This window comes from Salvelinus alpinus, chromosome 8, assembly GCF_045679555.1.
Source record: "Salvelinus alpinus chromosome 8, SLU_Salpinus.1, whole genome shotgun sequence".
NCBI lineage: Eukaryota > Metazoa > Chordata > Actinopteri > Salmoniformes > Salmonidae > Salvelinus > Salvelinus alpinus.
Genome location: NC_092093.1, coordinates 84,925,036 through 84,941,094, shown reverse-complemented (window position 1 = coordinate 84,941,094; position 16,059 = coordinate 84,925,036). Strand labels below are relative to the sequence as shown.

Below are 16,059 nucleotides of genomic sequence, written 5' to 3'. Positions count from 1 at the left end.
TCCTCTCTATCCCTCTCCTCTTCTTAGTCATGCTTTCCTTTTTGTCCTCCTGTCTTTCAAGTCCCCCTCATCCCCCTCATCCCTCCACTTCCAGACCATTCTTCCCCCCCTCCTCCTGCCCTCTCTGAACAATGGAGGAATCCCCCAGCTCAATCGGTGGGAGGGAAGAGAGAGTGGGCCGCCCTGTGACAGACTGCTCTGTATGGGGCTGTCCGCTCACCCTTTGTCCCTAAAGCCCAAGTAAAATTGAGGTGGAGGAGCTAGGCCAGGGAGTGGAAGGAGGAGGGGTGGTAGATGGGTAGGGGCTTCATTGATGTGTAGCTGGGGCTTTTGGTTTCATTCCCTGTGGAGTGAGGGGAGGGGCACACAACGAGACCCTGTTGTAACAGCACAGCAGTGGAACTATTTAACCCCCCGTTACTCCACTATCACGCTACAGACAGGCGTTGGCAATGCCTCTTCTATTATAGCATTCTTGTTGATTATGGATCATGTATCAACTTAATTTAAGTCAAACACGTGATTGAGATATTGGACTAAAGAGAGAGGACTCATGGTGAGCGTCCAAAGGCACCCCTATTCCCTTTATAGTACACTACTTTTGACCACGGCCCATAGTGCTCTGGTAAAAAGTTGTGCACTATGTAAGGAATATGGTATGCCACTTGGGACACACCCATGCATTCACATGAGTTTCAGACACCTGCTGAGTTTCTTTCAGAGACAGTGTTCCTCTTTGTTATTTCCCAGTTAGCACCATTCTAGTAGGGCCGGGACCTCACGATCCGTTATAATCGCGATACTTAGGTGCCGATATGCTATGTATTGCGATTTTCACGATTCTATATGTATTGCTCACCATATATCTGCTCCAAAGGGACAAGAGAGAGCCATGATAATGAGTTTTGATCAGTCATAGAAATTAGGTAGAATCTACCGCACACCCAAAGCTGATTTGGGAAGGTGCCTGAGGCAAAAGGCAAAACAGGATGTTAGGGTGTCCTGACTCTCTGAGGTCATTAAAGATCCCATGGCACTTATCGTAAGAGTAGGGGTGTTAACCCCGGTGTCCTGGCTAAATTCCCAATCTGGCCCTCAACCATCACGGTCACCTAATAATCCCCAGTTTACAATTGGCTTATTCATCCCCCTCCTCTCCCCTGTAACTATTCCCCAGGTCGTTGCTGCAAATGAGAATGTGTTCTCAGTCAACTTACCTGGTAAAATAACGGTAAAATAAAATAAAAAAAAAAACAGGAAAAAGTCTCACAGAAATAAAATGGCTGAAAACTGGCTCCCTATTTAAAAAGATGGTGAACAAGCTATGAAGGAAAAATACTAGTGCAGTTACAGCAAACTATCGCTGTGGTCACCAACCGATCGACTGGTCCATCTCCAAGGCATTCCAAGTCCATCGCCAAACATTTCTGTAAAAACCCATTGATAAAGCCTTGTGTTAATATAATTTTTTGGGGGTCTTGGGCTGTTCGCAGTAGGTGCACCCAATTTCAGCTGCCCTGCGCGCCGGCTAGGTCGAACTGTTGCCATTTTGAACCATTGCATGTGTCTGAAGATACAAACTCTACCTTCCTGGCAGGCCCAGAGAGCTAATCAAGTGCACTATAGGCCTACCGCTGGCCAATCGCATAACTCAGAGTACCGTGTCTGCAGTAACGTAACAGGCATAAAAGAAAGCTACAATAAAGTTGATACTATGATATTTCAAAACGTTTAAAACCAGGACTAGAGAGACACTGTCAATTAATACAGCAAAGAGCTGCTGTTTTGATGGAATTCATGTTTAAATTCTTCCTCGGCACTGTCAACACTTTTATAAGCCATAAAATGCACGTTCTTCCTATTTCCGCTCAGCAAGCACTGCAGCAGTAATGAACGAGTAGGAAAGTGTATCTATAGGCTTGCGTTGTTATTAGCGGCATATTTAATATGTAGGAATATTTCACTTTCTCTGTTCATAGGAATAACAACATGAATTTGTGCATGAGGCACGACTCAAATTTCGCCATCAGTTGGAAGACCGTGTCCCTTTTTGCGTCAGTGGAGGAAAGGGAGAGCGGATGTTGAGGCGGACGCTCGGTCTGCTGCAGTCTCCCTCCGCTGAGACTGAACATCAGATTCAAAAACTGTCAGCCCAGTAAAAAAACTTTTTTTTAAATGTAAAAAAATATAATGTATGCTCACTTAGCTGTGACTGACACGTAATACAACAACGGATCTATTACAGGTGTGATCATATAGCCTAACTCAAATAATAAAATGTCACTGCATTGGCAGGGCAATTCAAGCAAAGCCAACATGCGGAATAATGTATTGGGCCTATAGCTTACTTAAAAAACCTCATTACCACAGGACTGTTTTTAATTTCTTACACCTTTTAAGTAATGTTTAAAATAAATTGAGCGGTAGATCTCTGCTTGCATTTTAACTCGGTGATCTAGACTTAGAAAAGTTTGGTGACAACTGTTCTAGAGTTTTCCCTGTTAACACTATCAATGTTTCCCTTTACTGTGGCCATTGGGATCGAAGCAATGCAATATTAGGCACTTTCAATGCAACATAACAAAACAAACTATGCAAGAGATTTTGTTATAGGCAGAACACAATAGTTCTGCCTATGCAATAGTACGATTCTATTGCATTGGCACGCACTACTCAGCTCGTGCTGTACACAGACCTGTGCTGCATAAACAATCAGAGTAGGTGTCTGAAGGTACAAACAGTAGGTCTATATGGAAATAGACCATTGCCATATATGGATCTGTGCCATTTACTTTGAACAGGACTGTGTTTACAGCATGAGCGGTCATGAGTAGATGCACTTGTTTTGAGATCATAGCGAGAGCTGCGTGTAAGCACGCGTTCATATCTTTTGCTAGTTAGTGAGTTATTAAACCAGTTATAGATCATTTGTAGTCCGCAATAGGGGAGTGATTGCATCCTACAAGAGCACAAAGCTTGTGCATTTCTAGGAGTCTTTATTTTTCTTAAAAGGGGTTGTGTTGTATTTTGAGACCGGCTTATATAAGCTAAGTAGCCAATAGGCAGAGGGTAGCATAATTTGTCAGATTCTCTGGAATAATGCATTCTATTTTGTAAAGTGGTTTCTTGAATCAAACAACACAGCATTTTTAGTCTCCTCCTTGTGAAGGTTAACAGGTCAAGCCCTACATTGAACACCACACATTGGCTGCTACAGTAGGCTGAATGATAGAACAGCTATTTCCATGTTAAAGTGGGATGTGTTTGATGGTAGGCCACTCTGGTAAGCCTAAATTATTGTCAAATAGACACAGTAGCCTACTTGGCCACTGTTACAACTGTAACTTAAAGCGGGTACAGCCTCAGTGTTCACAGTAAACGCACGCTGGAAGTGGCACAGAATTTTCACAACATTCAAGTTTGCGCACAGCAGACCTGAAGTTTGCTTTGTGCCGAAAATGTTTTTGAGGGAACATTGAGTGCTGTCATGACATGGGGCCTCCTATTCAAGTGACTGGCCAAGTTACTCACTCAACCAAATCCTCCCAGAGCTGCTTTTCTATTTTCTCTTCCATTCAGCCAGGGTCCTGAAAGAAGAGGCCATCACAAAAGCATTTGTTCCCCTGCCTCCCTCCCTCTGCCACCCACCCCATTTTTATGCCCCTCACTCCAGGTGTGTGTGTGTGTGTGTGTGTGTGTGTGTGTGTGTGGTTAGGATGGGATCGGCAGTAGTGGAGCAGTGTTTGGCACTGGATTAACTAGGAGATGGAGCAGAGTGAATAGACAACACCATCTAGTGTGCAGTCCATTCCCCGTTGAAAAAGAGGAACGGAGAGAGAAGAAGAGTGAGGGATAATATTAATGCTATGTAATTCTCAGCTTGAAAAGGTGTCCTTTCTATGAATTGTGCCCCACTTGATCTCCTAGTTAATCCATCGAGATGAATCTGTACTCAGAAAAAAAAACGTCCCCTTTTCAGGACCCTGTCTTTCAAAGATAATTCGTAAAAATCCAAATAACTTCTTCATTGTAAAGGGTTTAAACACTTTCCCATGCTTGTTCAATGAACCATAAACAATTAATGAACATGCACCTGTGGAACGGTCGTTAAGACACTAACAGCTTACAGACGGTAGGCAATCAAGGTCACAGTTATGAAAACATAGGACACTAAAGAGGCCTTTCTACTGATTCTGAAAAACACAAAAAGAAGGAAGCCCAGGGTCCCTACTCATCTGCGTGAACGTGCCTTAGGCATGCTGCAAGGAGGCATGAGGACTGCAGATGTGGCCAGGGCAATAAATTGCAATGTCCGTACTGTGAGATGCCTAAGACAGCGCTGCATGGAGACAGGACGTACAGCTGATTGTCCTCGCAGCGGCAGACCACGTGTAACAACACCTGAACAGGATCGGTACATCCGAACATCACACCTGGTACAGGATGGCAACAACAACAACTCCTCCCTCATGTGGTACCCTTCCTGCAGGCTCATCCTGACATGACCCTCCAGCATGACAATGCCACCAGCCATACTGCTCGTGATTTCCTGCAAGACAGGAATGTCAGTGTTCTGCCATGGCCAGCGAAGAGCCCAGATCTCAATCCCATTGAGCACGTCTGGGATCTGTTGGATCGGAAGGTGAAGGCTAGGGCCATTCCCCACAGAAATGTCCGGGAACTTGCAGGCGCCTTGGTGGAAGAGTGGGGTAACATCTCACAGCAAGAACTGGCAAATCTGGTGCAGTCCATGAGTAGGAAATGCAATGCAGTACTTAATGCAGCTGGTGGCCACACCAGATACTGACTGATTTTGACCCCCCCCCTTTGTTCAGGGACACATTATTACTTTTCTTTTAGTCACATGTCTGTGGAACTTGTTCAGTTTGTCTCAGTTGTTGAATTTGGTTATGTTCTTACAAATATTTATACATGTTAAGTTTGCTGAAAATTAACACAGAGGACGTTTATTTTTTAGCTGAATTTATCTATCTCTATGGTTTTTCCACTCAAAATGATGTTGATTGCAAATCTGGGCTCAACAGTGAGTTTGGGTTTCTCTATATTCATAACTTTGGGGCAACAATCCATACATTTTAGGGCAACCACAGCATGCTGCAGATCTGTCTGGGTTTTCATTGGTCTCTTGTACATTACAGGCCACCGGAGCTCTGTGTGTAAGGGTTTGATTGGACAGCATCCGGAGGATAAATGAAGTCACTTGACTGGAACACTGATGCCTCTGTCCATGGAGCTTCAGCTCAGCATCGCACCTTTACTCAACATACATACCTTACTCTGTCGCTCCATCTCTCACTGCATATCTCTCTAACTCTCTTTACCCTGGTTGACTTTTGTTTAGGGTTGTGAAAGGCAGTCTGGGGTATACCTCTTGTGTCTAGGGCCTGATCACTAAGAACCAAAAGGAAACAAATGGACCAAAACAGGGGGGGACTGACTGAATTTGTCCAATAGGACACTCTTGTTTTTCTGTTTTCTGTTGCATAACTGTTTAAATACTGGGTGCGCTAATGAATACACCCCAGGTGAGAGGTATCTTCTAACAGGCTCCCAAGTCACCCCACAGCTAATTTGTGCTTGGAAACGACTGTGATAGTCAACATACTGACAGACACACGCGCATGTCCTCTGTGCAACACCGTTGTCTTTGGGGTAGTGGCTGCTCCCCGACTTCCTCATTAGGCTATGGGCCTTGCATTCACAATACACAAACAAACACACACACACACACACACACTCATTTCTCCCCGCGGGTTTACAGCTTTGTTCCAGCACACATAAACACACACTAAAACATGAACCGACTCTCGTACACATAAATATTCACATGAACAGTTCTCCACTCAGTGCCTCACCTATAGTAGCTACTAGCTAGCCTAACCGCCCTCAGTGATAAGCCTCTGTAAACAGTGCAAGCTGTGTGTGTACTGACGAATAAATAATTGCTCATGCAGCTCTGAACGTTTTATGTCCATCTGCAATAGGAAAACCCAGGCTAAATACACACACGCTCAAATGAAATCAGCTGTGTTCTATGGCTGCCCTCAAGGAATTAGTCTCTGAGGGCAAGGAAACGCCCTCTCTCTCTCACACACACACACACACACACACACACACACACACACACACACACAGACTGTGCCCCTGAGAGGGGTGTCAGTAAGCCAAGCGGGGCACAGACTGTAGCTGTGTTTCTGTGTGAAGTGCAGATAGGACCCTCCCAGAGCCCGCATGTCTGTCACGTAGCCACACGCACAGTCGCACACACACACACACACTGGTCCCATGGGGTGCTCTCACACACTTCAGCCATGCACTTCTGTCACCGGCCTCTCATGGGTGGCCAGGTGTCACTGACTGAATGACCGACTACACAGTAAACACACTAACTGTAGATCAATGGTTCTCTCCTGCTCTACAGAGGCTATTTCACACACTGTCTGTATTTATCACGTACTCCTGCAGGAATCTAGCAACATGTTTGGCGTGGTACAGTCAGTGGCATTTCAACATCAGTGGCATCAGCTTTTTTGTTGGACTGACTTCATGAGACTCATCTAGTCCTACCTCTCCTGGCAAAGTGAGGATGTGAAGTTGCCCCGAGACGCTGATCGTGGGTCAGTTTAGCATTATCCCTACTAATGGTTAAGATTAGGTTTGAGGTGAAGCTGAGCCTAGATTTGTACCAAGGGAATTCAGGGGAGCTTTACCCCGGTGTGTACAGTTGTGCCACAGTGCCCTCTGCTGCATCAGAGCACATCTAGAGCAGGGAATTGCAAGGTACCTCAGGATACGATATCACGATACTGAGGTGCCGATATGGTATGTATTAAGATTCTTACGATTCTGTATGTATTTCGGTACTGTGGTTTTATTGCATGCCGATCGATGTTCCTAGCATATTACTCACCATACCTGCTGCAGAGGGACAAGAGGAAGCCATGAGAACTAGTTTATAACAGTCATGTAAAGGAAAGTTCTGAAAACATGTTGGCTCACTATTTATAAAGAAGATTAAGAACAAGCTATAGGATGAAAAATACTTGAGTTTTGGCGCAGGTATAGCTAGCTTAGCCTATTTGAGCTTGACTGAGTCGGGAAGTGCATGGCAAGGCAGCATTCCCGAGTAATCTACCTATTCCTATCTGCTATAGCCTATTTCAATAAATAGCATATGTTATATAGGCCTAAAGAGCACAGGATAGAAATGTAGGCTAGACAGAGTGGAGAATCCCACCAAAAAAGCACTAAATGTCCTGTCAGAGAATCTTGTTTTGCTCGCTCTGTCGGATGCATGGGCCTTATAGGCTTAAACTATACATTTTTTATAACGAACACTCCTTAACTATTCCATTGTCTCTCCATTTGATATGAATAGGACTGGGCTCTAAAAAGTTGTTTGAATAGCCCAACATGAATTTCAAAAATATATACATTTTAAGCTTAAGAAAGAAATCCATGCATGGCTGAAAAATCCCTGAATAGTAGCCTATGGGCCTGGTTCCTGCCGAGAAATTTCCCCCCACACATGGAGTTTAAAGGGATGCTTGGGACTCGGCTTGCTTGATCTTTTTTTCTGTAGCAATTTTTTACAAATTGCTCAAGGGCCATGGTAGATTCCTCTGTGAAGATGCCGTCATTGAATGTTTCGCCAGCTTTGATCCATGCCTGGGCCTGCAGGACGTGCTTATTTAAAGGAGCAATAAAACGGGCTTTCTTTAGACTTGTTGAGTATCTGGAGCATCAGCATTTGTGGGTTTGATTACAGGCTCAAAATGTCCAGAAACAAAGTACTTTCTTCTGAAACGCATCAGTCTATTCTTGTTCTGAAAAACTAAGGCTGTTCCATGCGAGAAATTGCCAAAAAACTGAAGATCTCGTACAACGCTGTGTACTACTCCCTTCACAGAACAGCGCAAACTGGCTCTAACCAGAATAGAAAAAGGAGTGGGAGGCCTCAGAGCACAACAGAGCAAGAGGACAAGTACATTAGAGTGTTTAGTTTGAGAAATAGACCCCTCACAAGTCCTTAACTGGCAGCTTCATTAAACAGTACAAGCAAAACACCAGTCTCAACGTCAACAGTGAAGAGGCGACTCCGGGATGCTGGCCTTCTAGGCTGTGCTAACATAATTGCAAAAGGGTTTTCTAATGATCAAGTAGCCTTTTTAAAATTATAAACTTGGATTAGCAAACACAACACATTGGAACACAGGAGTGATGGTTGCTGATAATGGGCCTCTGTACTCCTATGTAGATATTCCATAAAGAATCTGCCGTTTCCAGCTACAATAGTCATTTACAACATTAACAATGTATACACTGTATTTCTGATCAATTTTATGTATGTCTGTACAGTTGAAGTCAGAAGTTTACATACACTTAGGTTGGAGTCATTAAAACTTGTTTTTCAACCACTCCACAAATTTCGTTTTGGCAAGTCGGTTAGGACATCTACTTTGTGCAAACACAAGTCATTTTTCCAACAATTGTTTACAGACAGATTATTTCACTGTATCACAATTCCAGTGGGTCAGAAGTTTACATACACTAAGTTGACTGTGCCTTTAAACAGCTTGGAAAATTACAGAAAATTATGTCATGGCTTTAGAAGTTTATGATAGGCTAATCGACATCATTTGAGTCAACTGGAGGTGTACCTGTGGATGTATTTCAAGGCCTACCTTCAAACTCAGTGCCTCTTTGCTTGACATCACGAGAAAATCAAAAGAAATCAGCCAAGACCTCCGAAAGAAAATTGTAGACCTCCACAAGTCTGGTTCATCCGTGGGAGCAATTTCCAAACGCCTGAAGGTCACACATGCATCTGTACTAACAATAGTACGCAAGTATAAACAGCATGAGACCACGCAGCTGTCATACCGCTCAGGAAGGAGACACATTCTGTCTCCTAGAGATGATCGTACTTTGGTGCGAAAAGTGCAAATCAATCCCAGAACAACAGCAAAGGACCTTGTGAAGATGCTGTAAACAATTGTTGGAAAAATGACTTGTCATGCACAAAGTAGATGTCCTAACCGACTTGCCAAAACTATAGTTTGTTAACAAGACATTAGTGGAGTGGTTGAAAAACGAGTTTTAATGACTCCAACCTTAGTGTATGTAAACTTTCGACTTCAACTGTAAATAACGTGACATAGAATTCTGCCGCAGCCCGCAAGCTGTGCTGCAGTACGACACAACTTTAAAGGAAGAACCACTGTATGTTCTAATAGCCTAAGAAGGTACTGTTGTCCTAAAGTTGCCGCTTTAAAGAAAGAACAAGAATGAAAGTCTGAGATTAGCCTAGGCCTATAGACGCAATCACAGCTTTATGAAAGATGGAACAAACAATGGCTTATTAAGAGAGGAGGATGAGGCAAATAAAGCAATTATTATCCAGTTCTGAAGGTCAACTTTGTTTCTATCGAGCCCATGATTTATAGCCTAACTCACAACGGTATGAGAGCCCGTTCCTCATCGGTTCAGTGTCACTTTGCTCCATCATGTGTGCGAGACACACACACACACACACACACACACACACACACACACACACACACACACACACCTGTTCCATCCTGAAGCTCAACCAAAAAGGAATATTCAAAAAGATTTCCCTGCACTTAGCCTCTGCCCAGGCGTTCAACAACATTATCTTTTGTCATGATTCTTCCAGTTGTAGCATGCGATTTGGCGCTATAGCCCAATGGTGGTTTAGCAGAATTGATTTGTTTATGTTTTGCCAATAGGATGTGATACCATCGTTTATGAGTACATCACCATAGCACAAAAGTTGACATGGTCAAACTCGACTAGCCACTCTGCAGCAGACTGAATGGCCGTCTTTGTCCATTCAGAGGACTGATTGTATTACATGGCCTGCTGTCACTGAGCTCTGCAGACACTGGTTGTGTCCCAAATTGCACCCCTAGTCCGTATGTAGTACACTATTTTTGACCAGAGCCACAATGGCTCGGGTCAAAATAAATGCTCTTAATGGAATAGGGTGCCATTTTGGACAGACCCTCTGAGAGAAGGGAAGGGGAATGTATTGAGGCTTTAATCTAAATTGATATGGTCTCGCATGGATTAGTTCCCACCCCCCTTCTCTCTGTTTTGGTGTCCTGTTGTTTTCCTGACTCAAGTGGTTGGTATGGGAATGCTTAAACAAATGTCTCTGTCTCTGCCCATGAACTTACTTGACTCCTGTTGAATGTCTGTCTGTCTGGTTGGCAGAAAACGACTCTGAACTTGAAGACCTGTGTTGTGTGTGTGTGTGTGTGTGTGTGTGTGTGTGTCAAATCAAATATTATTTGTCATATGCGTCGAATATAACAGGTGTAGACCTTACTGTGAAATGCTTACTTGCAGGGCCTTAACCAACAATGCAGTTCAATAAATAGTTAAAATATTGACTAAATAAACTAAAGTAAAAAATAAAAAGTAACACAATGTAACAATATAGGGGTACCGAGTCAATGTCGAGGGGTACAGGAGGGGTGTGTGTCGTGTGTGTGCACCTGTGTTTTGTGTGTGTAAATGTGTGTGTGCCAGCAGTGTGCGGCTGCTTTCTCTGGGCCCATCTCCCATCTGGGTCTGGGGGAGGTCACAGACAGTGAATCCCAAACCACCCCCTCGCCCCTACCAACTTGTTATCAACTTCAAGACACATGCAATTCATGTTTCACTTTTAAATAATAAAACAAATGTAAACTCAAATAACGCTGTGCCTTATGGGATTCCACTTCGCTCTGAAGCCAGCAGCATTGCTGGCTCGGTCAAAGTGGCTATTGGAGGGTCTAATTAGCCCCTACACCCTCCATTTTCACTCCCTCAGCTTTGGGCGATAATCCATATTTCTATAGCAGTACATAGAACGACAAGTTTCTAACCGTGTGCACCACCATAAAAAAATTATATAATCATCTTTTAAACTACTACTAGTTTGATAGTTGTAGCGATCAATTGGCCCATTAACAATCATATCTAGTATAGGCTACTTATCATAATGAACTATATCAGCAAAATGCCTGCGATAAGTGGTCGGTGTTGACAATTTTCGGTTTATTGTCCCAGCTCAAGGGGCGAGGGGAAGGGGCTGATTTGGGACTCAGCCAGTCCCCTGGCTCCTATTTTCTCTTCCTGATACCAGTCACCCGACAGAGCCACCGTACGCCACCACAACATCTCTCTCTCTGCCACACACACTCTCACACTATCGCACAAACACTCCTAGGGGAGAGAGTGCAGCTCACCACCCGATCCCAGGCAAATACAATATACACTGACTAAGAGAAGAGGAAGCGTGTGTCAGTGAAGAGCAGAGCTGCAGCATCCTTTGTCCCTCTGGCAGTGTAATTGTAGAGCTGTCTCCTAGCATGTCATATTGGTTCTGTCCCAACTGGCACCCCATTCCCCTATATAGTGCTCCACTTTTCACCAGAGCCCAATGGCGCCTGGTCAAAATTAGTGCACTATATACGGAATAGGGTGCCAGTTGGGACACCGAAATTGATTTTCACTTCAAGCAAGTCAAACTGTTGGGTTTCGTGACACACACAAAGATCTGCCTTTCACTCAAGGGCATCCAAGATGTCACTAAGTTGTGTCTGTCTAGGTTGACTTTGGGTTCAGGCTTCATGTCCTCTGACGGCTCGGAATGTGCTCTGATTCTGAATCATGGATTCCTGTTTAAGAATCTGAGTTCGCTCACTTTGTCCTCATTGCCCCGCTACCATAGATGGCTGGGATGTTTACCTGCAAAACCGATGCGCGTGCTTCCAAGAGGCCGGAAACAGACAGGGTTGACTTACAATTATAGGATTATGTCAACTATATTTTGCCTCAATGTTTATTGAAAACATAAATACATTTACACAATAAGGTACTTGTTGTCTCTCAAATACATTGTTACAATTGTTGGTTAGCTAGCTAGTGGATTTGAGCCATATTAGCATAGATGTGACGTGAGTCAACACACCTCAAAACAAGACATGGTATCAAAAACAAGATGCAACTCGCTGAGACAAGCCACCTATGATTCCCCACATGGCATCTTCTTGTCGTTGTTGCTATCTGACCCTTCAGAATCATAACCCAGCCTTTTGCCTATGCAATGTGCGCACACCGTTGTCGTTACGTTGTCGGGCAACCCGTCTATGGTGTCTGAGTGTGTTATTGCTATGATTCCCTCATTGCCCTGGCGTACCAGGGTAGGACACTGGCCCTCTGTGGCTGCAGTGGGAGGCTTGACGAGTTAATAGCTGCATAGTTTTGGACCCGTTCCCTGTGCCTGCCTTCCAGGCGGTGTAGCTAGCAGCGGAGGACACACCGTCTGCCCGCCTAGCCGCCCGGTCTTGCCTGCTGGAGGTATGTTCTGAATCCAACAACCAGCCTCTTGTGAAAATACTTGGTAGCACAGCCCGAGCAGAGCTCTCCTATCCAAAGCCACTGTTTTTTGGGGGGGCTGCCGTTGCCATGGTGATACAAGGAGGGGTTTAAGGGACGTGTTGATGGAATTGAAGTAAATATTTTTGAAAGATGTAGGCCTGCCCTGGTAAACCTACAGGGATATGTGTGTAGTTCTGTGTGTGCAACCTGTGGTGTGCTGATGGAGTGGAGGGAAATGAGATGCGCTGATTGTTCATATAAATCGCACCTTGTGAGAGCATGCACTGCATCAAAAGTTCAACACTAACTTTTCTGGTAAACAGCGCGACGTAGTCGATTTATCCCAACCCTTTTGCGTTCACATGCGTCCTCGATCAACTCTTTGATCTCATTGACCAATGTTGAGTTTAACGTTTGGGTACAGCATAGGCTATGTGATGCAGATGGAAAGTGTCCTAACCCAGTCGAGTTTAGATATGCCAACGCTACTAAATGGCTTGGTGATGTCATTTTTCCAGTGCTGTTATTTATTAAAAAGCTGATGTTAGTCCACCTCAATTGTTCTTTGTCAAGGCTTTGTTGTCCTAACCCAGTGTTCTTCTGTCTCTTTAGCCTTTCTTCAGACTTCTGAACCTGCGGAAACTGGGTCTGAGTGACAATGAGATCCAGAGGCTCCCTCCTGAGGTGGCCAACTTCATGCAGCTGGTGGAGCTTGACATTTCCAGAAACGGTACGTGCGCTTGCGCGCACACACACACACACACACACACACACACACACACACACACACACACACACACACACACACACACACACACACACACACACACACACACACACAAACAGGTGGTCCGGCGGTCTGCAGCCCCCTCTGCTGGGGTCAAAACCAGGTTCAAAACCAGCATACAGCAGACGTGCGTGCAAATTACCACCATAAACAGACACCTATTTTAACCACCCAGTAATACATCTAAAATGCTGCAAAACATCCCTTACAGAGAACCAACAAAGTAAGACCTAGAGCAAAAACCTGCGTTCATGGGCAGACAAGCTTAACAAAATGCAAGCAAGCAGGCAAAAAGTCTAATAGACCAATAGAAACTAGGGCTGTCCCCGACAAAATAAAATCTTAGTCGATCGAGAGTCATCTGTTCTTTCCAATCGATTGGTCGAAATGTAAAACTTATTTTTCCATATATAAACATACCATATGTTTTAATAAAATAAAAACATTGCAGGTAGAAAATATCCTGATTATACATAAATATCTTATGAAACACATTTGTCTACGCACGGAGGTTTGTTCATGTTCTTCAATCGCTCTGGCTATCTGCAACAAACGTGGAACATTTTAGCAACTATAATCTGGGTAGGCTACGTCCCGGCAGCTCGCGCTAGCTGCACCAGTGAGCTCCGGACAGACACAGCTGTACATTCGGAAAGTATTCAGACCCCTTCACCCTTTCCACATTTTTTTTTTTTTTTTTTTTTTTTTTTTTTTACATTACAGCCTTATTCTAAAATGGATTCAAATGTTTTTTCCCCCCCAATCATCAATATAGACACAGCACACCATAATGACAAAGCGAAAACTGTTTTTTAGAAATATTTGCAAATATATATATATATAGATGAAGCATGAGTACATTACACATTAACGCAATCTACAGAGAATTACATACGTATACTGAAATATCCAGAACACATGAACATAGACAAGCAAAGTTAAATTATTAGAAAATGGAAGAAGTTCAAGATGACGGTCAATCACCCTCGGTCTGGGGGCTCCATGCAAGATTTCACCTCGTGGGGCATCAATGATCATGAGGAAGGTGAGGGATCAGCCCAGAACTACACGGCAGGACCTGGTCAATGACCTGAAGAGAGCTGGGACCACAGTCTCAAAGAAAACCATTAGTAACACACTACGCCGTCATGGATTAAAATCCTGCAGCGCACGCAAGGTCCCCCTGCTTAAGCCAGTGCATGTCCAGGCCTGTCTGAAGTTTGCCAATGACCATCTGGATGATCCAGAGGAGGAATGGGAGAAGGTCATGTGGTCTGATGAGACAAAAATAGAGCTTTTTGGTCTAACTCCACTTGCCGTGTTTGGAGGAAGAAGAAGTATGAGTACAACCCCAAGAACACCATCCCAACCGTGAAGCATGGAGGTGGAAACATCATTCTTTGGGGATGCTTTTCTGCAAAGGGGACAGGACGACTGCACCGTATTGAGGGGAGGATGGATGGGGCCATGTATCGCGAGATCTTGGCCAACAACCTCCTTCCCTCAGTAAGAGCATTGAAGATGGGTCGTGGCTGGGTCTTCCAGCATGACAACGACACGAAACACACAGCCATGGCAACTAAGGAGTGGCTCCGTAAGAAGCATCTCAAGGTCCTGGAGTGGCCTAGCCAGTCTCCAGACCTGAACCCAATAGAAAATCTTTGGAGGGAGCTGAAAGTCCGTATTGCCCAGCGACAGCCCCGAAACCTGAAGGATCTGGAGAAGATCTGTAGGGAGGAGTGGGCCAAAATCCCTGCTGCAGTGTGTGCAAACCTAGTCAAGAACTACAGGAAACGTATGATCTCTGTAATTGCAAACAAAGGTTTCTGTACCAAATATTAAGTTCTGCTTTTCTGATGTATCAAATACTTATGTCATGCAATAAAATGCAAATTAATTATTTAAAAATCATACAATGTGATTTTCTGGATTTTTGTTTTAGATTCCGTCTCTCATAGTTGAAGTGTACCTATGATAAAAATTACAGACCTCTACATGCTTTGTAAGTAGGAAAACCTGCAAAATCGGCAGTGTATCAAATACTTGTTCTCCCCACTGTGTGTATATATATATATATATTTTTTTTTTAAATGATACTACATTTACATAAGTATTCAGACCCTTTACTCAGTACTTTGTTGAAGCACCTTTGGCAGCGATTACAGCCTCGAGTCTTCTTGGGTATGACACTACAAGCTTGGCACACCTGTATTTGGGGAGTTTCTCCCATTCTTCTCTGCAGATCCTCTAAGGCTCTGTCAGGTTGGATGGGTAGCGTTGCTGCACAGCTATTTTCAGGTCTCTCCAGAGATGTTTGATCGGGTTCTGGCTGGGCCACTCAAGGACATTGAGACCTGTCCCGAATCCACTCCTGCGTTGTCTTGGCTGTGTGCTTAGGGTCATTGTCCGGTTGGAAGGTGAACCTTCCGAGTCTCATAGCAAAGGGTCTCAATACTTACAGTACCAGTCAAAAGTTTGGACACACCTACTCATTCAACATCAAAATATATTTTATATTTGAGATTCTTCAAAGTAGCCACCCTTTACCTTGACAGCTTTGCACACTCTTGGCATTCTCTCAACCAGCTTCACCGGGAATGCTTTTTAACAGTCTTGAAGGAGTTCCCACATATGCTGAGCACTTGTTAGGTGCTTTTCCTTCACTCTGCGGTCCAACTCATTCCAAACCGCGTCAATTGGGTTGAGGTCGGGTGATTGTGGAGGTCAGGTCATCTGATGCAGAACTCCATCACTCTCCTTCTTGGTCAAATAGCCCTTACACATTGGAGGTGTGTTGGGTCATTGTCCTGTTGAAAAACAAATGATAGCGGGTACTAAGCGCAAACCACATGTGATGG

At 44.1% G+C, this 16,059-nt stretch overlaps 1 protein-coding gene across 11 annotated transcripts in view; it reads left to right on the top strand.

Moving 5' to 3' along the window:
* LOC139583801 (protein scribble homolog) overlaps positions 1–16,059 on the top strand; it is a 135,682-nt gene that overhangs the window by 41,726 nt on the left and 77,897 nt on the right. For all 11 annotated transcript variants that reach the window (XM_071415274.1, XM_071415275.1, XM_071415281.1 and 8 more), the window contains exon 2: positions 13,027–13,144. In XM_071415274.1, the coding sequence (XP_071271375.1) occupies positions 13,027–13,144 (118 nt within the window). The remainder of the gene's footprint in view (positions 1–13,026; positions 13,145–16,059) is intronic.